The 27,062-nt window shown below is 53.7% G+C and overlaps 2 protein-coding genes across 2 annotated transcripts in view; both read left to right on the forward strand.

The window, feature by feature from the left end:
- The window catches only part of LOC147662872 (NACHT, LRR and PYD domains-containing protein 3-like), a 621,411-nt gene that overhangs the window by 154,224 nt on the left and 440,125 nt on the right, over positions 1–27,062 (forward strand). The window lies entirely within an intron of this gene.
- LOC147662873 (uncharacterized) overlaps positions 1–27,062 on the forward strand; it is a 67,836-nt gene that overhangs the window by 34,706 nt on the left and 6,068 nt on the right. The window contains exons 2-7 of the mRNA XM_086950832.1: positions 13,836–13,903; positions 14,294–14,366; positions 19,034–19,101; positions 19,492–19,545; positions 23,745–23,798; positions 25,234–25,308. Coding sequence (XP_086806958.1) covers positions 13,836–13,903; positions 14,294–14,366; positions 19,034–19,101; positions 19,492–19,545; positions 23,745–23,798; positions 25,234–25,308 — 392 coding nt within the window. The remainder of the gene's footprint in view (positions 1–13,835; positions 13,904–14,293; positions 14,367–19,033; positions 19,102–19,491; positions 19,546–23,744; positions 23,799–25,233; positions 25,309–27,062) is intronic.

Consider the following 27,062-nt stretch of genomic DNA (forward strand, 5'->3'; position numbering starts at 1 on the left):
CACCCTCAACACAAGAGCCTCTACCACCCTCAACACAACTGCCTCTACCACCCTCAACACAAGAGCCTCTTCCACCCTCAACACAAGAGCCTCTACCACCATCAACACAAGAGCCTCTACCACCCTCAGCACAACAGCCTCTACAACCCTAAGCACAAGAGCCTCTACCACCACCCTCAACAAAAGAGCCTCTACCACCCTCAACACAACAGCCTCTACCACCCTCAACACAAGAGCCTCTACCCCTCAACACAAGAGCCTCTTCCACCCTCAACACAAGAGCCTCTACCACCCTCAACACAACAGCCTCTACCACCCTCAGCACAAGAGCCTCTACCACCCTCAGCACAACAGCCTCTAGCACCCTCAGTACAAGAGCCTCTACCACCACCCTCAACAAAACAGCCTCTACCACCCTCAACACAACAGCCTCTACCAGCCTCAACACAAGAGCCTCTGCCACCACCCTGAACACAAGAGCCTCTACCACCCTGAACAAAACAGCCTCCACCACCCTCAACACAACAGCCTCTACTAACCTCAACACAAGAGCCTCTACCACCCTCAACACTAGAGCCTCTACCACCCTCAACACAAGAGCCTCTACCACCCTCAGCACAACAGCCTCTACCACCCTCAACACAACAGCCTCTATCACCCTCAGCACAACAGCCTCTACCACCCTCAACACAACAGCCTCCACCACCCTCAACACAACAGCCTCCACCGCCCTCAACACACCAGCCTCTACCACCCTCCACACAAGAGCCTCTACCACCACCCTCAACACAAGAGCCTCTACCACCCTCAAGACAATTGCCTCTACCACCCTCAACACAAGAGCCTGTTCCACCCTCAACACAAGAGCATCTACCACCCTCAACACAAGAGCCTCTTCCACCCTCAACACAAGAGCCTCTTCCACCCTCAACACAAGAGCCTCTGCCACCACCCTCAACACAAGAGCCTCTACCACCCTGAACAAAACAGCCTCCACCACCCTCAACACAACAGCCTCTACTAACCTCAACACAAGAGCCTCTACCACCCTCAACACTAGAGCCTCTACCACCCTCAACACAAGAGCCTCTACCACCCTCAGCACAACAGCCTCTACCACCCTCAACACAACAGCCTCTATCACACTCAGCACAAGAGCCTCTACCACCAACCTCAACAAAAGAGCCTCTACCACCCTCAATACAACAGTCTCTCCCACCCTCAACACAAGAGCATCTACCACCACCCTCAGCACAAGAGCCTCTACCACCCTCAACACAACAGCCTCCACCACCCTCAACACAACAGCCTCCACCACCCTCAACACAACAGCCTCTACCACCCTCAACACAATTGCCTCTACCACCCTCAACACAAGAGCCTCTTCCACCCTCCACACACGAGCCTCTACCACCACCCTCAACACAAGAACCTCTACCACCCTCAACACAAGAGCCTCTTCCACCCTCAACACAAGAGCCTCTACCACCATCAACACAAGAGCCTCTACCACCCTCAGCACAGCAGCCTCTACCACCCTCAGCACAAGAGCCTCTACCACCACCCTCAACAAAAGAGCCTCTACCACCCTCAACACAACAGCCTCTACCACCCTCAACACAAGAGCCTCTACCACCACCCTCAACACAAGAGCCTCTACCACCCTGAACAAAACAGCCTCCACCACCTTCAACACAACAGCCTCTACTAACCTCAACACAAGAGCCTCTACCAACCTCAACACAAGAGCCTCTACCACCCTCAACACAAGAGCCTCTACCACCCTCTGCACAACAGCCTCTACCACCCTCAACACAACAGCCTCTATCACCCTCAGCACAAGAGCCCCTACCACCACCCTCAACAAAAGAGCCTCAACCACACTCAATACAACAGTCTCTATCACCCTCAACACAAGAGCATCTACCACCACCCTCAGCACAAGAGCCTCTACCACCCTCAACACAACAGCCTCTACCACCCTCAGCACAAGAGCTTCTACCACCACCCTCAACAAAAGAGCCTCTACCACCCTCAACACAACAGCCTCTACCACCCTCAACACAAGAGCCTCTACCACCCTCAACACAAGAGCCTCTACCACCCTCAACACAAGAGCCTCTTCCACCCTCAACACAAGAGCCTCCTCCACCCTCAACACAAGAGCCTCTACCACCACCCTCAACACAAGAGCCTCTACCACCATCAACACAACAGCCTCCACCACCCTCAACACAACAGCCTCTAACACCCTCAACACGACAGCCTCTACCACCCTTAATACAAGAGCCTCTTCTACCCTAAACACAAGAGCCTCTCTACCACCCTCAACACAACAGACTCTACCACCCTCAACACAACAGGCTCTACCACCCTCGACACAACTGCCTCTACCACCCTCAACACAAGAGCCTCTACCACCCTCAACACAACAGCCTCTACCACCCTCAACACAACAGCCTCCACCACCCTCAACACAACAGCCTCTACCACCCTCAACACAATTGCCTCTACCACCCTCAACACAAGAGCCTCTTCCACCCTCCACCCACGAGCCTCTACCACCACCCTCAACACAAGAACCTCTACCACCCTCAAGACAAGAGCCTCTTTCACCCTCAACACAAGAGCCTCTACCACCATCAACACAAGAGCCTCTACCACCCTCAGCACAGCAGCCTCTACCACCCTCAGCACAAGAGCCTCTACCACCACCCTCAACAAAAGAGCGTCTACCACCCTCAAAACAACAGCCTCTACCACCCTCAACACAAGAGCCTCTACCACCACCCTCAACACAAGAGCCTCTACCACCCTGAACAAAACAGCCTCCACCACCTTCAACACAACAGCCTCTACTAACCTCAACACAAGAGCCTCTACCAACCTCAACACAAGAGCCTCTACCACCCTCAACACAAGAGCCTCTACCACCCTCTGCACAACAGCCTCAACCACACTCAATACAACAGTCTCTATCACCCTCAACACAAGAGCATCTACCACCACCCTCAGCACAAGAGCCTCTACCACCCTCAACACAACAGCCTCTACCACCCTCAGCACAAGAGCTTCTACCACCACCCTCAACAAAAGAGCCTCTACCACCCTCAACACAACAGCCTCTACCAACCTCAACACAAGAGCCTCTACCACCACCCTCAACACAAGAGCCTCTACCACCATCAACACAACAGCCTCCACCACCCTCAACACAACAGCCTCCACCACCCTCAACACAACAGCCTCTAACACCCTCAACACGACAGCCTCTACCACCCTCAATACAAGAGCCTCTTCTACCCTAAACACAAGAGCCTCTCTACCACCCTCAACACAACAGACTCTACCACCCTCAACACAACAGGCTCTACCACCCTCGACACAACTGCCTCTACCACCCTCAACACAAGAGCCTCTTCCACCCTCCACACAAGAGCCTCTACCACCACCCTCAACACAAGAGCCTCTACCACCCTCAACACAAGAGCCTCTTCCACCCTCAACACAAGAGCCTCAACCACCCTCAACACAAGAGCCTCTACCACACTCAGCACAACAGCCTCTACCACCCTCAACAGTGCAGTCGCTACCACCCTCAGCAGAAGAGCCTCTACCACCACCCTCAACAAAAGAGCCTCTACCACCACCCTCAACAAAAGAGCCTCTACCACCCTCAACACAACAGCCTCCACCACCCTCAACACAACAGCCTCTACCACCCTCAACACAATGAGCCTTTACCACCCTCAACACAAGAGCCTCTTCCACCACCCTCAATAAAAGAGCCTCTATCACCCTCAACACAAAAACCTCTACCACTCTCAACACAAGAGCATCTACCACCACCCTCAACACAAGAGCCTCTACCACCCTCAAGACAACAGCCTCCACTACCCTCAACACAACAGCCTCTACCACCCTCAACACAACAGCCTCTACCACCCTCAACACAAGAGCATCTACCACCCTCAACACAAGAACCTGTTCCACCCTCAACACAAGAGCCTCTACCACCCTCAACACAAGAGCCTCTTCCACCCTCAACACAAGAGCCTCTTCCACCCTCAACACAACAGCCTTTACCACCCTCTACACAACAGCCTCTACCACCCTCAACACAGCTGCCTCTACAACCCTCAACACAAGAGCATCTTCCACCCTCCACACAAGAGCCTCTACCACCACCCTCAACACAAGAGCCTCTACCACCCTCAACATAAGAGCCTATTCCACCCTCAGCATAAGAGCCTCTACCACCACCCTCAACAAAAGAGCCTCTACCACCCTCAACACAACAGCCTCTATCAGCCTCAACACAAGAGCCTCTGCCACCACCCTCAACACAAGAGCCTCTACCACCCTGAACAAAACAGCCTCCACCACCCTCAACACAACAGCCTCTACTAACCTCAACACAAGAGCCTCTACCACCCTCAACACAAGAGCCTCTACCACCCTCAACACAAGAGCCTCTACCACCCTCAGCACAACAGCCTCTACCACCCTCAACACAACAGCCTCTATCACCCTCAGCACAAGAGCCTCTACCACCACCCTCAACAAAAGAGCCTCTACCACCCTCAATACAACCGTCTCTCCCACCCTCAACACAAGAGCATCTACCACCACCCTCAGCACAAGAGCCTCTACCACCCTCAACACAACAGCCTCTACCAACCTCAACACAACAGCCTCCCCCACCCTCAACACAACTGCCTCTACCACCCTCAACACAAGAGCCTCTTCCACCCTCAACACAAGAGCCTCTTCCACCCTCCACACACGAGCCTCCACCACCACCCTCAACACAAGAACCTCTACCACCCTCAACACAAGAGCCTCTTCCACCCTCAACACAAGAGCCTCTACTAACCTCAACACAAGAGCCTCTACCACCCTCAACACAAGAGCCTCTACCACCCTCAGCACAACAGCCTCTACCACCCTCAACACAACAGCCTCGATCACCCTCAGCATAAGAGCCTCTACCACCACCCTCAACAAAAGAGCCTCTACCACCCTCAATACAACAGTCTCTACCACCCGCAACACAAGAGCATCTACCACCACCCTCAGCACAAGAGCCTCTACCACCCTCAACACAACAGCCTCCACCACCCTCGACACAACAGCCTCCACCACCCTCAACACAACAGCCTCCACCACCCTCAACACAAGAGCCTCTACCACCCTCAACACAACTGCCTCTACCACCCTCAACACAAGAGCCTCTTCCACCCTCAACACAAGAGCCTCTACCACCAATTTCAACACAAGAGCCTCTACCACCCTCAGCACAACAGCCTCTACAACCCTAAGCATAAGAGCCTCTACCACCACCCTCAACAAAAGAGCCTCTACCACCCTCAACACAACAGCCTCTACCACCCTCAACACAAGAGCCTCTACCACCACCCTCAAAACAAGAGCCTCTACCACCCTGAACAAAACAGCCTCCACCACCTTCAACACAACAGCATCTACTAACCTCAACACAAGAGTCTCTACCACCCTCAACACAAGAGCCTCTACCACCCTCAACACAAGAGCCTCTACCACCCTCAGCACAACAGCCTCTACCACCCTCAACACAACAGCCTCTATCACCCTCAGCACAAGAGCCCCTACCACCACCCTCAACAAAAGAGCCTCAACCACCCTCAACACAAGAGCATCTACCACCACCCTCAGCACAAGAGCCTCTACCACCACCCTCAGCACAAGAGCCTCTACCACCCTCAACACAACAGCCTCCACCACCCTCAACACAACAGCCTCCACCGCCCTCAACACACCAGCCTCAACCACCCTCCACACAAGAGCCTCTACCACCACCCTCAACACAAGAGCCTCTACCACCCTCAACGCAACAGCATCTACCACCCTCAACACAAGAGCCTCTACCACCCTCAACACAAAAGCCTCTACCACCCTCAAAACAAGAGTCTCTACCACCCTCAACACAACAGCCTCTACCACCCTCAACAGAAGAGCCTCTACCACCCTCAACACAACAGCCTCTACCACCCTCAACACATTAGCCTCTACCACCCTCAACACATTAGCCTCTACCACCCTCAACACAAGAGCCTCTTTCACCCTCAACACGAGAGCCTCTACCGCCCTCAACACAAGAGCCTCTACCACCCTAAGCACAACAGCCTCTACCACCCTCAACACAACAGCCTCTACCACCCTCAACACAAGAGCCTCTTTCACCCTCAACACAAGAGCCTCTACCACCCTCAACAAAAGAGCCTCTACCATCCTCAATACAACAGCCTCTACCACCCTCAGCACAAGAGCCTCTACCACCACCCTCAACAAAAGAGCCTCTACCACCCTCAACACAACAGCCTCTACCACCCTCAACACAAGAGCCTCTACCACCACCCTCAACACAAGAGCCTCTACCACCCTCAACACAACAGCCTCCACCACCCTCAACACAACAGCCTCTACCACCCTCAACACAAGAGCCTTTACCACCCTCAACAAAAGAGCCTCTTCCACCCTCAACAAAAGAGCCTCTTCCACCCTCAACACAAGAGCCTCTACCACCCTCAACACAAGAGCCTCTACCATCCTCAGCACAACAGCCTGTACCACCCTCAACACAACATCCTCTACCACCCTCAGCACAAGAGCCTCTGCCACCACCCTCAACAAAAGAGCCTCTATCACCCTCAACACAAAAGCCTCTACCACTCTCAACACAAGAGCATCACCACCACCCTCAATACAAGAGCCTCTACCACCCTCAAGACAACAGCCTCCACTACCCTCAACACAACAGCCTCTACCACCCTCAACACAACAGCCCCTACCACCCTCAACACAACAGCCTCTACCACCCTCAACACAGCTGCCTCTACAACCCTCAACACAAGAGCATCTTCCACCCTCCACACAAGAGCCTCTACCACCACCCTCAACACAAGAGCCTCTACCACCCTCAACATAAGAGCCTATTCCACCCTCAGCATAAGAGCCTCTACCACCACCCTCAACAAAAGAGCCTCTACCACCCTCAACACAACAGCCTCTATCAGCCTCAACACAAGAGCCTCTGCCACCACCCTCAACACAAGAGCCTCTACCACCCTGAACAAAACAGCCTCCACCACCCTCAACACAACAGCCTCTACTAACCTCAACACAAGAGCCTCTACCACCCTCAACACAAGAGCCTCTACCACCCTCAACACAAGAGCCTCTACCACCCTCAGCACAACAGCCTCTACCACCCTCAACACAACAGCCTCTATCACCCTCAGCACAAGAGCCTCTACCACCACCCTCAACAAAAGAGCCTCTACCACCCTCAATACAACCGTCTCTCCCACCCTCAACACAAGAGCATCTACCACCACCCTCAGCACAAGAGCCTCTACCACCCTCAACACAACAGCCTCTACCAACCTCAACACAACAGCCTCCCCCACCCTCAACACAACTGCCTCTACCACCCTCAACACAAGAGCCTCTTCCACCCTCAACACAAGAGCCTCTTCCACCCTCCACACACGAGCCTCCACCACCACCCTCAACACAAGAACCTCTACCACCCTCAACACAAGAGCCTCTTCCACCCTCAACACAAGAGCCTCTACTAACCTCAACACAAGAGCCTCTACCACCCTCAACACAAGAGCCTCTACCACCCTCAGCACAAGAGCCTCTACCACCCTCAGCACAGCAGCCTCTACCACCCTCAGCACAAGAGCCTCTACCACCACCCTCAACACAAGAACCTCTACCACCCTCAAGACAAGAGCCTCTTTCACCCTCAACACAAGAGCCTCTACCACCATCAACACAAGAGCCTCTACCACCCTCAGCACAGCAGCCTCTACCACCCTCAGCACAAGAGCCTCTACCACCACCCTCAACAAAAGAGCGTCTACCACCCTCAAAACAACAGCCTCTACCACCCTCAACACAAGAGCCTCTACCACCACCCTCAACACAAGAGCCTCTACCACCCTGAACAAAACAGCCTCCACCACCTTCAACACAACAGCCTCTACTAACCTCAACACAAGAGCCTCTACCAACCTCAACACAAGAGCCTCTACCACCCTCAACACAAGAGCCTCTACCACCCTCTGCACAACAGCCTCAACCACACTCAATACAAAAGTCTCTATCACCCTCAACACAAGAGCATCTACCACCACCCTCAGCACAAGAGCCTCTACCACCCTCAACACAACAGCCTCTACCACCCTCAGCACAAGAGCTTCTACCACCACCCTCAACAAAAGAGCCTCTACCACCCTCAACACAACAGCCTCTACCAACCTCAACACAAGAGCCTCTACCACCACCCTCAACACAAGAGCCTCTACCACCATCAACACAACAGCCTCCACCACCCTCAACACAACAGCCTCTAACACCCTCAACACGACAGCCTCTACCACCTTCAATACAAGAGCCTCTTCTACCCTAAACACAAGAGCCTCTCTACCACCCTCAACACAACAGACTCTACCACCCTCAACACAACAGGCTCTACCACCCTCGACACAACTGCCTCTACCACCCTCAACACAAGAGCCTCTTCCACCCTCCACACAAGAGCCTCTACCACCACCCTCAACACAAGAGCCTCTACCACCCTCAACACAAGAGCCTCTTCCACCCTCAACACAAGAGCCTCAACCACCCTCAACACAAGAGCCTCTACCACACTCAGCACAACAGCCTCTACCACCCTCAACAGTGCAGTCGCTACCACCCTCAGCAGAAGAGCCTCTACCACCACCCTCAACAAAAGAGCCTCTACCACCACCCTCAACAAAAGAGCCTCTACCACCCTCAACACAACAGCCTCCACCACCCTCAACACAACAGCCTCTACCACCCTCAACACAATGAGCCTTTACCACCCTCAACACAAGAGCCTCTTCCACCACCCTCAACAAAAGAGCCTCTATCACCCTCAACACAAAAACCTCTACCACTCTCAACACAAGAGCATCTACCACCACCCTCAACACAAGAGCCTCTACCACCCTCAAGACAACAGCCTCCACTACCCTCAACACAACAGCCTCTACCACCCTCAACACAACAGCCTCTACCACCCTCAACACAAGAGCATCTACCACCCTCAACACAAGAACCTGTTCCACCCTCAACACAAGAGCCTCTACCACCCTCAACACAAGAGCCTCTTCCACCCTCAACACAAGAGCCTCTTCCACCCTCAACACAACAGCCTTTACCACCCTCTACACAACAGCCTCTACCACCCTCAACACAGCTGCCTCTACAACCCTCAACACAAGAGCATCTTCCACCCTCCACACAAGAGCCTCTACCACCACCCTCAACACAAGAGCCTCTACCACCCTCAACATAAGAGCCTATTCCACCCTCAGCATAAGAGCCTCTACCACCACCCTCAACAAAAGAGCCTCTACCACCCTCAACACAACAGCCTCTATCAGCCTCAACACAAGAGCCTCTGCCACCACCCTCAACACAAGAGCCTCTACCACCCTGAACAAAACAGCCTCCACCACCCTCAACACAACAGCCTCTACTAACCTCAACACAAGAGCCTCTACCACCCTCAACACAAGAGCCTCTACCACCCTCAACACAAGAGCCTCTACCACCCTCAGCACAACAGCCTCTACCACCCTCAACACAACAGCCTCTATCACCCTCAGCACAAGAGCCTCTACCACCACCCTCAACAAAAGAGCCTCTACCACCCTCAATACAACCGTCTCTCCCACCCTCAACACAAGAGCATCTACCACCACCCTCAGCACAAGAGCCTCTACTACCCTCAACACAACAGCCTCTACCAACCTCAACACAACAGCCTCCCCCACCCTCAACACAACTGCCTCTACCACCCTAAACACAAGAGCCTCTTCCACCCTCAACACAAGAGCCTCTTCCACCCTCCACACACGAGCCTCCACCACCACCCTCAACACAAGAACCTCTACCACCCTCAACACAAGAGCCTCTTCCACCCTCAACACAAGAGCCTCTACTAACCTCAACACAAGAGCCTCTACCACCCTCAACACAAGAGCCTCTACCACCCTCAGCACAACAGCCTCTACCACCCTCAACACAACAGCCTCGATCACCCTCAGCACAAGAGCCTCTACCACCACCCTCAACAAAAGAGCCTCTACCACCCTCAATACAACAGTCTCTACCACCCTCAACACAGGAGCATCTACCACCACCCTCAGCACAAGAGCCTCTACCACCCTCAACACAACAGCCTCCACCACCCTCGACACAACAGCCTCCACCACCCTCAACACAACAGCCTCCACCACCCTCAACACAAGAGCCTCTACCACCCTCAACACAACTGCCTCTACCACCCTCAACACAAGAGCCTCTTCCACCCTCAACACAAGAGCCTCTACCACCATCAACACAAGAGCCTCTACCACCCTCAGCACAACAGCCTCTACAACCCTAAGCACAAGAGCCTCTACCACCACCCTCAACAAAAGAGCCTCTACCACCCTCAACACAACAGCCTCTACCACCCTCAACACAAGAGCCTCTACCACCACCCTCAAAACAAGAGCCTCTACCACCCTGAACAAAACAGCCTCCACCACCTTCAACACAACACCATCTACTAACCTCAACACAAGAGTCTCTACCACCCTCAACACAAGAGCCTCTACCACCCTCAACACAAGAGCCTCTACCACCCTCAGCACAACAGCCTCTACCACCCTCAACACAACAGCCTCTATCACCCTCAGCACAAGAGCCCCTACCACCACCCTCAACAAAAGAGCCTCAACCACCCTCAACACAAGAGCATCTACCACCACCCTCAGCACAAGAGCCTCTACCACCACCCTCAGCACAAGAGCCTCTACCACCCTCAACACAACAGCCTCCACCACCCTCAACACAACAGCCTCCACCGCCCTCAACACACCAGCCTCTACCACCCTCCACACAAGAGCCTCTACCACCACCCTCAACACAAGAGCCTCTACCACCCTCAACGCAACAGCATCTACCACCCTCAACACAAGAGCCTCTACCACCCTCAACACAAAAGCCTCTACCACCCTCAAAACAAGAGTCTCTACCACCCTCAACACAACAGCCTCTACCACCCTCAACAGAAGAGCCTCTACCACCCTCAACACAACAGCCTCTACCACCCTCAACACATTAGCCTCTACCACTCTCAACACATTAGCCTCTACCACCCTCAACACAAGAGCCTCTTTCACCCTCAACACGAGAGCCTCTACCGCCCTCAACACAAGAGCCTCTACCACCCTAAGCACAACAGCCTCTACCACCCTCAACACAACAGCCTCTACCACCCTCAACACAAGAGCCTCTTTCACCCTCAACACAAGAGCCTCTACCACCCTCAACAAAAGAGCCTCTACCATCCTCAATACAACAGCCTCTACCACCCTCAGCACAAGAGCCTCTACCACCACCCTCAACAAAAGAGCCTCTACCACCCTCAACACAACAGCCTCTACCACCCTCAACACAAGAGCCTCTACCACCACCCTCAACACAAGAGCCTCTACCACCCTCAACACAACAGCCTCCACCACCCTCAACACAACAGCCTCTACCACCCTCAACACAAGAGCCTTTACCACCCTCAACAAAAGAGCCTCTTCCACCCTCAACAAAAGAGCCTCTTCCACCCTCAACACAAGAGCCTCTACCACCCTCAACACAAGAGCCTCTACCATCCTCAGCACAACAGCCTGTACCACCCTCAACACAACATCCTCTACCACCCTCAGCACAAGAGCCTCTGCCACCACCCTCAACAAAAGAGCCTCTATCACCCTCAACACAAAAGCCTCTACCACTCTCAACACAAGAGCATCACCACCACCCTCAATACAAGAGCCTCTACCACCCTCAAGACAACAGCCTCCACTACCCTCAACACAACAGCCTCTACCACCCTCAACACAACAGCCCCTACCACCCTCAACACAAGAGCCTCTACCACCCTCAACATAAGAGCCTGTTCCACCCTCAACACAAGAGCCTCTACCACCCTCAACACAAGAGCCTCTTCCACCCTCAACACAAGAGCCTCTTCCACCCTCAACACAACAGCTTCTACCACCCTCAACACAACAGCTTCTACCACCCTCTACACAACAGCCTCTACCACCCTCAACACAACTGCCTCTACCACCCTCAACACAAGTGCATCTTCCACCCTCCACACAAGAGCCTCTACCACCATCAACATAAGAGCCTATTCCACCCTCAACATAAGAGCCTATTCCACCCTCAACACAAGAGCCTCAACCACCCTCAACACAAGATCCTCTACCAAACTCAGGACAACAACCTCTACCACCCTCAACACAGCAGCCTCTACCACCCTCAGCACAAGAGCCTCTACCACCACCCTCAACAAAAGAGCCTCTACCACCCTCAACACAACAGCCTCTACCACCCTCAACACAAGAGCCTCTACTACCACCCTCAACACAAGAGCTTCTACCACCCTCGACACAACAGCCTCCACCACCCTCAACACAAGAGACTCCACCACCCTCAACACAAGAGCCTCTACCCCTCAACACAAGAGCCTCTTCCACCCTCAACACAAGAGCCTCTACCACCCTCAACACAACAGCCTCTACCACCCTCAGCACAAGAGCCTCTACCACCCTCAGCACAACAGCCTCTAGCACCCTCAGTACAAGAGCCTCTACCACCACCCTCAACAAAACAGCCTCTACCACCCTCAACACAACAGCCTCTACCAGCCTCAACACAAGAGCCTCTGCCACCACCCTCAACAAAACAGCCTCCACCACCCTCAACACAACAGCCTCTACTAACCTCAACACAAGAGCCTCTACCACCCTCAACACTAGAGCCTCTACCACCCTCAACACAAGAGCCTCTACCACCCTCAGCACAACAGCCTCTACCACCCTCAACACAACAGCCTCTATCACCCTCAGCACAACAGCCTCTACCACCCTCAACACAACAGCCTCCACCACCCTCAACACAACAGCCTCCACCGCCCTCAACACACCAGCCTCTACCACCCTCCACACAAGAGCCTCTACCACCACCCTCAACACAAGAGCCTCTACCACCCTCAAGACAATTGCCTCTACCACCCTCAACACAAGAGCCTGTTCCACCCTCAACACAAGAGCATCTACCACCCTCAACACAAGAGCCTCTTCCACCCTCAACACAAGAGCCTCTTCCACCCTCAACACAAGAGCCTCTGCCACCACCCTCAACACAAGAGCCTCTACCACCCTGAACAAAACAGCCTCCACCACCCTCAACACAACAGCCTCTACTAACCTTAACACAAGAGCCTCTACCACCCTCAACACTAGAGCCTCTACCACCCTCAACACAAGAGCCTCTACCACCCTCAGCACAACAGCCTCTGCCACCCTCAACACAACAGCCTCTATCACACTCAGCACAAGAGCCTCTACCACCAACCTCAACAAAAGAGCCTCTACCACCCTCAATACAACAGTCTCTCCCACCCTCAACACAAGAGCATCTACCACCACCCTCAGCACAAGAGCCTCTACCACCCTCAACACAACAGCCTCCACCACCCTCAACACAACAGCCTCCACCACCCTCAACACAACAGCCTCTACCACCCTCAACACAATTGCCTCTACCACCCTCAACACAAGAGCCTCTTCCACCCTCCACACACGAGCCTCTACCACCACCCTCAACACAAGAACCTCTACCACCCTCAACACAAGAGCCTCTTCCACCCTCAACACAAGAGCCTCTACCACCATCAACACAAGAGCCTCTACCACCCTCAGCACAGCAGCCTCTACCACCCTCAGCACAAGAGCCTCTACCACCACCCTCAACAAAAGAGCCTCTACCACCCTCAACACAACAGCCTCTACCACCCTCAACACAAGAGCCTCTACCACCACCCTCAACACAAGAGCCTCTACCACCCTGAACAAAACAGCCTCCACCACCTTCAACACAACAGCCTCTACTAACCTCAACACAAGAGCCTCTACCAACCTCAACACAAGAGCCTCTACCACCCTCAACACAAGAGCCTCTACCACCCTCTGCACAACAGCCTCTACCACCCTCAACACAACAGCCTCTATCACCCTCAGCACAAGAGCCCCTACCACCACCCTCAACAAAAGAGCCTCAACCACACTCAATACAACAGTCTCTATCACCCTCAACACAAGAGCATCTACCACCACCCTCAGCACAAGAGCCTCTACCACCCTCAACACAACAGCCTCTACCACCCTCAGCACAAGAGCTTCTACCACCACCCTCAACAAAAGAGCCTCTACCACCCTCAACACAACAGCCTCTACCACCCTCAACACAAGAGCCTCTACCACCCTCAACACAAGAGCCTCTACCACCCTCAACACAAGAGCCTCTTCCACCCTCAACACAAGAGCCTCCTCCACCCTCAACACAAGAGCCTCTACCACCACCCTCAACACAAGAGCCTCTACCACCATCAACACAACAGCCTCCACCACCCTCAACACAACAGCCTCTAACACCCTCAACACGACAGCCTCTACCACCCTTAATACAAGAGCCTCTTCTACCCTAAACACAAGAGCCTCTCTACCACCCTCAACACAACAGACTCTACCACCCTCAACACAACAGGCTCTACCACCCTCGACACAACTGCCTCTACCACCCTCAACACAAGAGCCTCTACCACCCTCAACACAACAGCCTCTACCACCCTCAACACAACAGCCTCCACCACCCTCAACACAACAGCCTCTACCACCCTCAACACAATTGCCTCTACCACCCTCAACACAAGAGCCTCTTCCACCCTCCACCCACGAGCCTCTACCACCACCCTCAACACAAGAACCTCTACCACCCTCAAGACAAGAGCCTCTTTCACCCTCAACACAAGAGCCTCTACCACCATCAAAACAAGAGCCTCTACCACCCTCAGCACAGCAGCCTCTACCACCCTCAGCACAAGAGCCTCTACCACCACCCTCAACAAAAGAGCGTCTACCACCCTCAAAACAACAGCCTCTACCACCCTCAACACAAGAGCCTCTACCACCACCCTCAACACAAGAGCCTCTACCACCCTGAACAAAACAGCCTCCACCACCTTCAACACAACAGCCTCTACTAACCTCAACACAAGAGCCTCTACCAACCTCAACACAAGAGCCTCTACCACCCTCAACACAAGAGCCTCTACCACCCTCTGCACAACAGCCTCAACCACACTCAATACAACAGTCTCTATCACCCTCAACACAAGAGCATCTACCACCACCCTCAGCACAAGAGCCTCTACCACCCTCAACACAACAGCCTCTACCAACCTCAACACAAGAGCCTCTACCACCACCCTCAACACAAGAGCCTCTACCACCATCAACACAACAGCCTCCACCACCCTCAACACAACAGCCTCTAACACCCTCAACACGACAGCCTCTACCACCCTCAATACAAGAGCCTCTTCTACCCTAAACACAAGAGCCTCTCTACCACCCTCAACACAACAGACTCTACCACCCTCAACACAACAGGCTCTACCACCCTCGACACAACTGCCTCTACCACCCTCAACACAAGAGCCTCTTCCACCCTCCACACAAGAGCCTCTACCACCACCCTCAACACAAGAGCCTCTACCACCCTCAACACAAGAGCCTCTTCCACCCTCAACACAAGAGCCTCAACCACCCTCAACACAAGAGCCTCTACCACACTCAGCACAACAGCCTCTACCACCCTCAACAGTGCAGTCGCTACCACCCTCAGCAGAAGAGCCTCTACCACCACCCTCAACAAAAGAGCCTCTACCACCACCCTCAACAAAAGAGCCTCTACCACCCTCAACACAACAGCCTCCACCACCCTCAACACAACAGCCTCTACCACCCTCAACACAATGAGCCTTTACCACCCTCAACACAAGAGCCTCTTCCACCACCCTCAATAAAAGAGCCTCTATCACCCTCAACACAAAAACCTCTACCACTCTCAACACAAGAGCATCTACCACCACCCTCAACACAAGAGCCTCTACCACCCTCAAGACAACAGCCTCCACTACCCTCAACACAACAGCCTCTACCACCCTCAACACAACAGCCTCTACCACCCTCAACACAAGAGCATCTACCACCCTCAACACAAGAACCTGTTCCACCCTCAACACAAGAGCCTCTACCACCCTCAACACAAGAGCCTCTTCCACCCTCAACACAAGAGCCTCTTCCACCCTCAACACAACAGCCTTTACCACCCTCTACACAACAGCCTCTACCACCCTCAACACAGCTGCCTCTACAACCCTCAACACAAGAGCATCTTCCACCCTCCACACAAGAGCCTCTACCACCACCCTCAACACAAGAGCCTCTACCACCCTCAACATAAGAGCCTATTCCACCCTCAGCATAAGAGCCTCTACCACCACCCTCAACAAAAGAGCCTCTACCACCCTCAACACAACAGCCTCTATCAGCCTCAACACAAGAGCCTCTGCCACCACCCTCAACACAAGAGCCTCTACCACCCTGAACAAAACAGCCTCCACCACCCTCAACACAACAGCCTCTACTAACCTCAACACAAGAGCCTCTACCACCCTCAACACAAGAGCCTCTACCACCCTCAACACAAGAGCCTCTACCACCCTCAGCACAACAGCCTCTACCACCCTCAACACAACAGCCTCTATCACCCTCAGCACAAGAGCCTCTACCACCACCCTCAACAAAAGAGCCTCTACCACCCTCAATACAACCGTCTCTCCCACCCTCAACACAAGAGCATCTACCACCACCCTCAGCACAAGAGCCTCTACCACCCTCAACACAACAGCCTCTACCAACCTCAACACAACAGCCTCCCCCACCCTCAACACAACTGCCTCTACCACCCTCAACACAAGAGCCTCTTCCACCCTCAACACAAGAGCCTCTTCCACCCTCCACACACGAGCCTCCACCACCACCCTCAACACAAGAACCTCTACCACCCTCAACACAAGAGCCTCTTCCACCCTCAACACAAGAGCCTCTACTAACCTCAACACAAGAGCCTCTACCACCCTCAACACAAGAGCCTCTACCACCCTCAGCACAACAGCCTCTACCACCCTCAACACAACAGCCTCGATCACCCTCAGCACAAGAGCCTCTACCACCACCCTCAACAAAAGAGCCTCTACCACCCTCAATACAACAGTCTCTACCACCCTCAACACAAGAGCATCTACCACCACCCTCAGCACAAGAGCCTCTACCACCCTCAACACAACAGCCTCCACCACCCTCGACACAACAGCCTCCACCACCCTCAACACAACAGCCTCCACCACCCTCAACACAAGAGCCTCTACCACCCTCAACACAACTGCCTCTACCACCCTCAACACAAGAGCCTCTTCCACCCTCAACACAAGAGCCTCTACCACCATCAACACAAGAGCCTCTACCACCCTCAGCACAACAGCCTCTACAACCCTAAGCACAAGAGCCTCTACCACCACCCTCAACAAAAGAGCCTCTACCACCCTCAACACAACAGCCTCTACCACCCTCAACACAAGAGCCTCTACCACCACCCTCAAAACAAGAGCCTCTACCACCCTGAACAAAACAGCCTCCACCACCTTCAACACAACACCATCTACTAACCTCAACACAAGAGTCTCTACCACCCTCAACACAAGAGCCTCTACCACCCTCAACACAAGAGCCTCTACCACCCTCAGCACAACAGCCTCTACCACCCTCAACACAACAGCCTCTATCACCCTCAGCACAAGAGCCCCTACCACCACCCTCAACAAAAGAGCCTCAACCACCCTCAACACAAGAGCATCTACCACCACCCTCAGCACAAGAGCCTCTACCACCACCCTCAGCACAAGAGCCTCTACCACCCTCAACACAACAGCCTCCACCACCCTCAACACAACAGCCTCCACCGCCCTCAACACACCAGCCTCTACCACCCTCCACACAAGAGCCTCTACCACCACCCTCAACACAAGAGCCTCCACCACCCTCAACGCAACAGCACCTACCACCCTCAACACAAGAGCCTCTACCACCCTCAACACAAAAGCCTCTACCACCCTCAAAACAAGAGTCTCTACCACCCTCAACACAACAGCCTCTACCACCCTCAACAGAAGAGCCTCTACCACCACCCTCAACACAAGAGCCTCTACCACCATCAACACAACAGCCTCCACCACCCTCAACACAACAGCCTCTAACACCCTCAACACGACAGCCTCTACCACCCTCAAGACAATTGCCTCTACCACCCTCAACACAAGAGCCTGTTCCACCCTCAACACAAGAGCATCTACCACCCTCAACACAAGAGCCTCTTCCACCCTCAACACAAGAGCCTCTTCCACCCTCAACACAAGAGCCTCTGCCACCACCCTCAACACAAGAGCCTCTACCACCCTGAACAAAACAGCCTCCACCACCCTCAACACAACAGCCTCTACTAACCTTAACACAAGAGCCTCTACCACCCTCAACACTAGAGCCTCTACCACCCTCAACACAAGAGCCTCTACCACCCTCAGCACAACAGCCTCTGCCACCCTCAACACAACAGCCTCTATCACACTCAGCACAAGAGCCTCTACCACCAACCTCAACAAAAGAGCCTCTACCACCCTCAATACAACAGTCTCTCCCACCCTCAACACAAGAGCATCTACCACCACCCTCAGCACAAGAGCCTCTACCACCCTCAACACAACAGCCTCCACCACCCTCAACACAACAGCCTCCACCACCCTCAACACAACAGCCTCTACCACCCTCAACACAATTGCCTCTACCACCCTCAACACAAGAGCCTCTTCCACCCTCCACACACGAGCCTCTACCACCACCCTCAACACAAGAACCTCTACCACCCTCAACACAAGAGCCTCTTCCACCCTCAACACAAGAGCCTCTACCACCATCAACACAAGAGCCTCTACCACCCTCAGCACAGCAGCCTCTACCACCCTCAGCACAAGAGCCTCTACCACCACCCTCAACAAAAGAGCCTCTACCACCCTCAACACAACAGCCTCTACCACCCTCAACACAAGAGCCTCTACCACCACCCTCAACACAAGAGCCTCTACCACCCTGAACAAAACAGCCTCCACCACCTTCAACACAACAGCCTCTACTAACCTCAACACAAGAGCCTCTACCAACCTCAACACAAGAGCCTCTACCACCCTCAACACAAGAGCCTCTACCACCCTCTGCACAACAGCCTCTACCACCCTCAACACAACAGCCTCTATCACCCTCAGCACAAGAGCCCCTACCACCACCCTCAACAAAAGAGCCTCAACCACACTCAATACAACAGTCTCTATCACCCTCAACACAAGAGCATCTACCACCACCCTCAGCACAAGAGCCTCTACCACCCTCAACACAACAGCCTCTACCACCCTCAGCACAAGAGCTTCTACCACCACCCTCAACAAAAGAGCCTCTACCACCCTCAACACAACAGCCTCTACCACCCTCAACACAAGAGCCTCTACCACCCTCAACACAAGAGCCTCTACCACCCTCAACACAAGAGCCTCTTCCACCCTCAACACAAGAGCCTCCTCCACCCTCAACACAAGAGCCTCTACCACCACCCTCAACACAAGAGCCTCTACCACCATCAACACAACAGCCTCCACCACCCTCAACACAACAGCCTCTAACACCCTCAACACGACAGCCTCTACCACCCTCAATACAAGAGCCTCTTCTACCCTAAACACAAGAGCCTCTCTACCACCCTCAACACAACAGACTCTACCACCCTCAACACAACAGGCTCTACCACCCTCGACACAACTGCCTCTACCACCCTCAACACAAGAGCCTCTTCCACCCTCCACACAAGAGCCTCTACCACCACCCTCAACACAAGAGCCTCTACCACCCTCAACACAAGAGCCTCTTCCACCCTCAACACAAGAGCCTCAACCACCCTCAACACAAGAGCCTCTACCACACTCAGCACAACAGCCTCTACCACCCTCAACAGTGCAGTCGCTACCACCCTCAGCAGAAGAGCCTCTACCACCACCCTCAACAAAAGAGCCTCTACCACCACCCTCAACAAAAGAGCCTCTACCACCCTCAACACAACAGCCTCCACCACCCTCAACACAACAGCCTCTACCACCCTCAACACAATGAGCCTTTACCACCCTCAACACAAGAGCCTCTTCCACCACCCTCAATAAAAGAGCCTCTATCACCCTCAACACAAAAACCTCTACCACTCTCAACACAAGAGCATCTACCACCACCCTCAACACAAGAGCCTCTACCACCCTCAAGACAACAGCCTCCACTACCCTCAACACAACAGCCTCTACCACCCTCAACACAACAGCCTCTACCACCCTCAACACAAGAGCATCTACCACCCTCAACACAAGAACCTGTTCCACCCTCAACACAAGAGCCTCTACCACCCTCAACACAAGAGCCTCTTCCACCCTCAACACAAGAGCCTCTTCCACCCTCAACACAACAGCCTTTACCACCCTCTACACAACAGCCTCTACCACCCTCAACACAGCTGCCTCTACAACCCTCAACACAAGAGCATCTTCCACCCTCCACACAAGAGCCTCTACCACCACCCTCAACACAAGAGCCTCTACCACCCTCAACATAAGAGCCTATTCCACCCTCAGCATAAGAGCCTCTACCACCACCCTCAACAAAAGAGCCTCTACCACCCTCAACACAACAGCCTCTATCAGCCTCAACACAAGAGCCTCTGCCACCACCCTCAACACAAGAGCCTCTACCACCCTGAACAAAACAGCCTCCACCACCCTCAACACAACAGCCTCTACTAACCTCAACACAAGAGCCTCTACCACCCTCAACACAAGAGCCTCTACCACCCTCAACACAAGAGCCTCTACCACCCTCAGCACAACAGCCTCTACCACCCTCAACACAACAGCCTCTATCACCCTCAGCACAAGAGCCTCTACCACCACCCTCAACAAAAGAGCCTCTACCACCCTCAATACAACCGTCTCTCCCACCCTCAACACAAGAGCATCTACCACCACCCTCAGCACAAGAGCCTCTACCACCCTCAACACAACAGCCTCTACCAACCTCAACACAACAGCCTCCCCCACCCTCAACACAACTGCCTCTACCACCCTCAACACAAGAGCCTCTTCCACCCTCAACACAAGAGCCTCTTCCACCCTCCACACACGAGCCTCCACCACCACCCTCAACACAAGAACCTCTACCACCCTCAACACAAGAGCCTCTTCCACCCTCAACACAAGAGCCTCTACTAACCTCAACACAAGAGCCTCTACCACCCTCAACACAAGAGCCTCTACCACCCTCAGCACAACAGCCTCTACCACCCTCAACACAACAGCCTCGATCACCCTCAGCACAAGAGCCTCTACCACCACCCTCAACAAAAGAGCCTCTACCACCCTCAATACAACAGTCTCTACCACCCTCAACACAAGAGCATCTACCACCACCCTCAGCACAAGAGCCTCTACCACCCTCAACACAACAGCCTCCACCACCCTCGACACAACAGCCTCCACCACCCTCAACACAACAGCCTCCACCACCCTCAACACAAGAGCCTCTACCACCCTCAACACAACTGCCTCTACCACCCTCAACACAAGAGCCTCTTCCACCCTCAACACAAGAGCCTCTACCACCATCAACACAAGAGCCTCTACCACCCTCAGCACAACAGCCTCTACAACCCTAAGCACAAGAGCCTCTACCACCACCCTCAACAAAAGAGCCTCTACCACCCTCAACACAACAGCCTCTACCACCCTCAACACAAGAGCCTCTACCACCACCCTCAAAACAAGAGCCTCTACCACCCTGAACAAAACAGCCTCCACCACCTTCAACACAACACCATCTACTAACCTCAACACAAGAGTCTCTACCACCCTCAACACAAGAGCCTCTACCACCCTCAACACAAGAGCCTCTACCACCCTCAGCACAACAGCCTCTACCACCCTCAACACAACAGCCTCTATCACCCTCAGCACAAGAGCCCCTACCACCACCCTCAACAAAAGAGCCTCAACCACCCTCAACACAAGAGCATCTACCACCACCCTCAGCACAAGAGCCTCTACCACCACCCTCAGCACAAGAGCCTCTACCACCCTCAACACAACAGCCTCCACCACCCTCAACACAACAGCCTCCACCGCCCTCAACACACCAGCCTCTACCACCCTCCACACAAGAGCCTCTACCACCACCCTCAACACAAGAGCCTCCACCACCCTCAACGCAACAGCACCTACCACCCTCAACACAAGAGCCTCTACCACCCTCAACACAAAAGCCTCTACCACCCTCAAAACAAGAGTCTCTACCACCCTCAACACAACAGCCTCTACCACCCTCAACAGAAGAGCCTCTACCACCCTCAACACAACAGCCTCTACCACCCTCAACACATTAGCCTCTACCACTCTCAACACATTAGCCTCTACCACCCTCAACACAAGAGCCTCTTTCACCCTCAACACGAGAGCCTCTACCGCCCTCAACACAAGAGCCTCTACCACCCTAAGCACAACAGCCTCTACCACCCTCAACACAACAGCCTCTACCACCCTCAACACAAGAGCCTCTTTCACCCTCAACACAAGAGCCTCTACCACCCTCAACAAAAGAGCCTCTACCATCCTCAATACAACAGCCTCTACCACCCTCAGCACAAGAGCCTCTACCACCACCCTCAACAAAAGAGCCTCTACCACCCTCAACACAACAGCCTCTACCACCCTCAACACAAGAGCCTCTACCACCACCCTCAACACAAGAGCCTCTACCACCCTCAACACAACAGCCTCCACCACCCTCAACACAACAGCCTCTACCACCCTCAACACAAGAGCCTTTACCACCCTCAACAAAAGAGCCTCTTCCACCCTCAACAAAAGAGCCTCTTCCACCCTCAACACAAGAGCCTCTACCACCCTCAACACAAGAGCCTCTACCATCCTCAGCACAACAGCCTGTACCACCCTCAACACAACATCCTCTACCACCCTCAGCACAAGAGCCTCTGCCACCACCCTCAACAAAAGAGCCTCTATCACCCTCAACACAAAAGCCTCTACCACTCTCAACACAAGAGCATCACCACCACCCTCAATACAAGAGCCTCTACCACCCTCAAGACAACAGCCTCCACTACCCTCAACACAACAGCCTCTACCACCCTCAACACAACAGCCCCTACCACCCTCAACACAAGAGCCTCTACCACCCTCAACATAAGAGCCTGTTCCACCCTCAACACAAGAGCCTCTACCACCCTCAACACAAGAGCCTCTTCCACCCTCAACACAAGAGCCTCTTCCACCCTCAACACAACAGCTTCTACCACCCTCAACACAACAGCTTCTACCACCCTCTACACAACAGCCTCTACCACCCTCAACACAACTGCCTCTACCACCCTCAACACAAGTGCATCTTCCACCCTCCACACAAGAGCCTCTACCACCCTCAACATAAGAGCCTATTCCACCCTCAACATAAGAGCCTATTCCACCCTCAACACAAGAGCCTCAACCACCCTCAACACAAGATCCTCTACCAAACTCAGGACAACAACCTCTACCACCCTCAACACAGCAGCCTCTACCACCCTCAGCACAAGAGCCTCTACCACCACCCTCAACAAAAGAGCCTCTACCACCCTCAACACAACAGCCTCTACCGCCCTCAACACAAGAGCCTCTACTACCACCCTCAACACAAGAGCTTCTACCACCCTCGACACAACAGCCTCCACCACCCTCAACACAAGAGACTCTACCACCCTCAACACAAGAGCCTCTACCCCTCAACACAAGAGCCTCTTCCACCCTCAACACAAGAGCCTCTACCACCCTCAACACAACAGCCTCTACCACCCTCAGCACAAGAGCCTCTACCACCCTCAGCACAACAGCCTCTAGCACCCTCAGTACAAGAGCCTCTACCACCACCCTCAACAAAACAGCCTCTACCACCCTCAACACAACAGCCTCTACCAGCCTCAACACAAGAGCCTCTGCCACCACCCTGAACACAAGAGCCTCTACCACCCTGAACAAAACAGCCTCCACCACCCTCAACACAACAGCCTCTACTAACCTCAACACAAGAGCCTCTACCACCCTCAACACTAGAGCCTCTACCACCCTCAACACAAGAGCCTCTACCACCCTCAGCACAACAGCCTCTACCACCCTCAACACAACAGCCTCTATCACCCTCAGCACAACAGCCTCTACCACCCTCAACACAACAGCCTCCACCACCCTCAACACAACAGCCTCCACCGCCCTCAACACACCAGCCTCTACCACCCTCCACACAAGAGCCTCTACCACCACCCTCAACACAAGAGCCTCTACCACCCTCAAGACAATTGCCTCTACCACCCTCAACACAAGAGCCTGTTCCACCCTCAACACAAGAGCATCTACCACCCTCAACACAAGAGCCTCTTCCACCCTCAACACAAGAGCCTCTTCCACCCTCAACACAAGAGCCTCTGCCACCACCCTCAACACAAGAGCCTCTACCACCCTGAACAAAACAGCCTCCACCACCCTCAACACAACAGCCTCTACTAACCTCAACACAAGAGCCTCTACCACCCTCAACACTAGAGCCTCTACCACCCTCAACACAAGAGCCTCTACCACCCTCAGCACAACAGCCTCTACCACCCTCAACACAACAGCCTCTATCACACTCAGCACAAGAGCCTCTACCACCAACCTCAACAAAAGAGCCTCTACCACCCTCAATACAACAGTCTCTCCCACCCTCAACACAAGAGCATCTACCACCACCCTCAGCACAAGAGCCTCTACCACCCTCAACACAACAGCCTCCACCACCCTCAACACAACAGCCTCCACCACCCTCAACACAACAGCCTCTACCACCCTCAACACAATTGCCTCTACCACCCTCAACACAAGAGCCTCTTCCACCCTCCACACACGAGCCTCTACCACCACCCTCAACACAAGAACCTCTACCACCCTCAACACAAGAGCCTCTTCCACCCTCAACACAAGAGCCTCTACCACCATCAACACAAGAGCCTCTACCACCCTCAGCACAGCAGCCTCTACCACCCTCAGCACAAGAGCCTCTACCACCACCCTCAACAAAAGAGCCTCTACCACCCTCAACACAACAGCCTCTACCACCCTCAACACAAGAGCCTCTACCACCACCCTCAACACAAGAGCCTCTACCACCCTGAACAAAACAGCCTCCACCACCTTCAACACAACAGCCTCTACTAACCTCAACACAAGAGCCTCTACCAACCTCAACACAAGAGCCTCTACCACCCTCTGCACAACAGCCTCTACCACCCTCAACACAACCCCCTCTATCACCCTCAGCACAAGAGCCCCTACCACCACCCTCAACAAAAGAGCCTCAACCACACTCAATACAACAGTCTCTATCACCCTCAACACAAGAGCATCTACCACCACCCTCAGCACAAGAGCCTCTACCACCCTCAACACAACAGCCTCTACCACCCTCAGCACAAGAGCTTCTACCACCACCCTCAACAAAAGAGCCTCTACCACCCTCAACACAACAGCCTCTACCACCCTCAACACAAGAGCCTCTACCACCCTCAACACAAGAGCCTCTACCACCCTCAACACAAGAGCCTCTTCCACCCTCAACACAAGAGCCTCCTCCACCCTCAACACAAGAGCCTCTACCACCACCCTCAACACAAGAGCCTCTACCACCATCAACACAACAGCCTCCACCACCCTCAACACAACAGCCTCTAACACCCTCAACACGACAGCCTCTACCACCCTTAATACAAGAGCCTCTTCTACCCTAAACACAAGAGCCTCTCTACCACCCTCAACACAACAGACTCTACCACCCTCAACACAACAGGCTCTACCACCCTCGACACAACTGCCTCTACCACCCTCAACACAAGAGCCTCTACCACCCTCAACACAACAGCCTCTACCACCCTCAACACAACAGCCTCCACCACCCTCAACACAACAGCCTCTACCACCCTCAACACAATTGCCTCTACCACCCTCAACACAAGAGCCTCTTCCACCCTCCACCCACGAGCCTCTACCACCACCCTCAACACAAGAACCTCTACCACCCTCAAGACAAGAGCCTCTTTCACCCTCAACACAAGAGCCTCTACCACCATCAACACAAGAGCCTCTACCACCCTCAGCACAGCAGCCTCTACCACCCTCAGCACAAGAGCCTCTACCACCACCCTCAACAAAAGAGCGTCTACCACCCTCAAAACAACAGCCTCTACCACCCTCAACACAAGAGCCTCTACCACCACCCTCAACACAAGAGCCTCTACCACCCTGAACAAAACAGCCTCCACCACCTTCAACACAACAGCCTCTACTAACCTCAACACAAGAGCCTCTACCAACCTCAACACAAGAGCCTCTACCACCCTCAACACAAGAGCCTCTACCACCCTCTGCACAACAGCCTCAACCACACTCAATACAACAGTCTCTATCACCCTCAACACAAGAGCATCTACCACCACCCTCAGCACAAGAGCCTCTACCACCCTCAACACAACAGCCTCTACCACCCTCAGCACAAGAGCTTCTACCACCACCCTCAACAAAAGAGCCTCTACCACCCTCAACACAACAGCCTCTACCAACCTCAACACAAGAGCCTCTACCACCACCCTCAACACAAGAGCCTCTACCACCATCAACACAACAGCCTCCACCACCCTCAACACAACAGCCTCCACCACCCTCAACACAACAGCCTCTAACACCCTCAACACGACAGCCTCTACCACCCTCAATACAAGAGCCTCTTCTACCCTAAACACAAGAGCCTCTCTACCACCCTCAACACAACAGACTCTACCACCCTCAACACAACAGGCTCTACCACCCTCGACAC

This window comes from Lissotriton vulgaris, unplaced genomic scaffold (assembly GCF_964263255.1).
Source record: "Lissotriton vulgaris unplaced genomic scaffold, aLisVul1.2 SCAFFOLD_875, whole genome shotgun sequence".
Taxonomy (NCBI): domain Eukaryota; kingdom Metazoa; phylum Chordata; class Amphibia; order Caudata; family Salamandridae; genus Lissotriton; species Lissotriton vulgaris.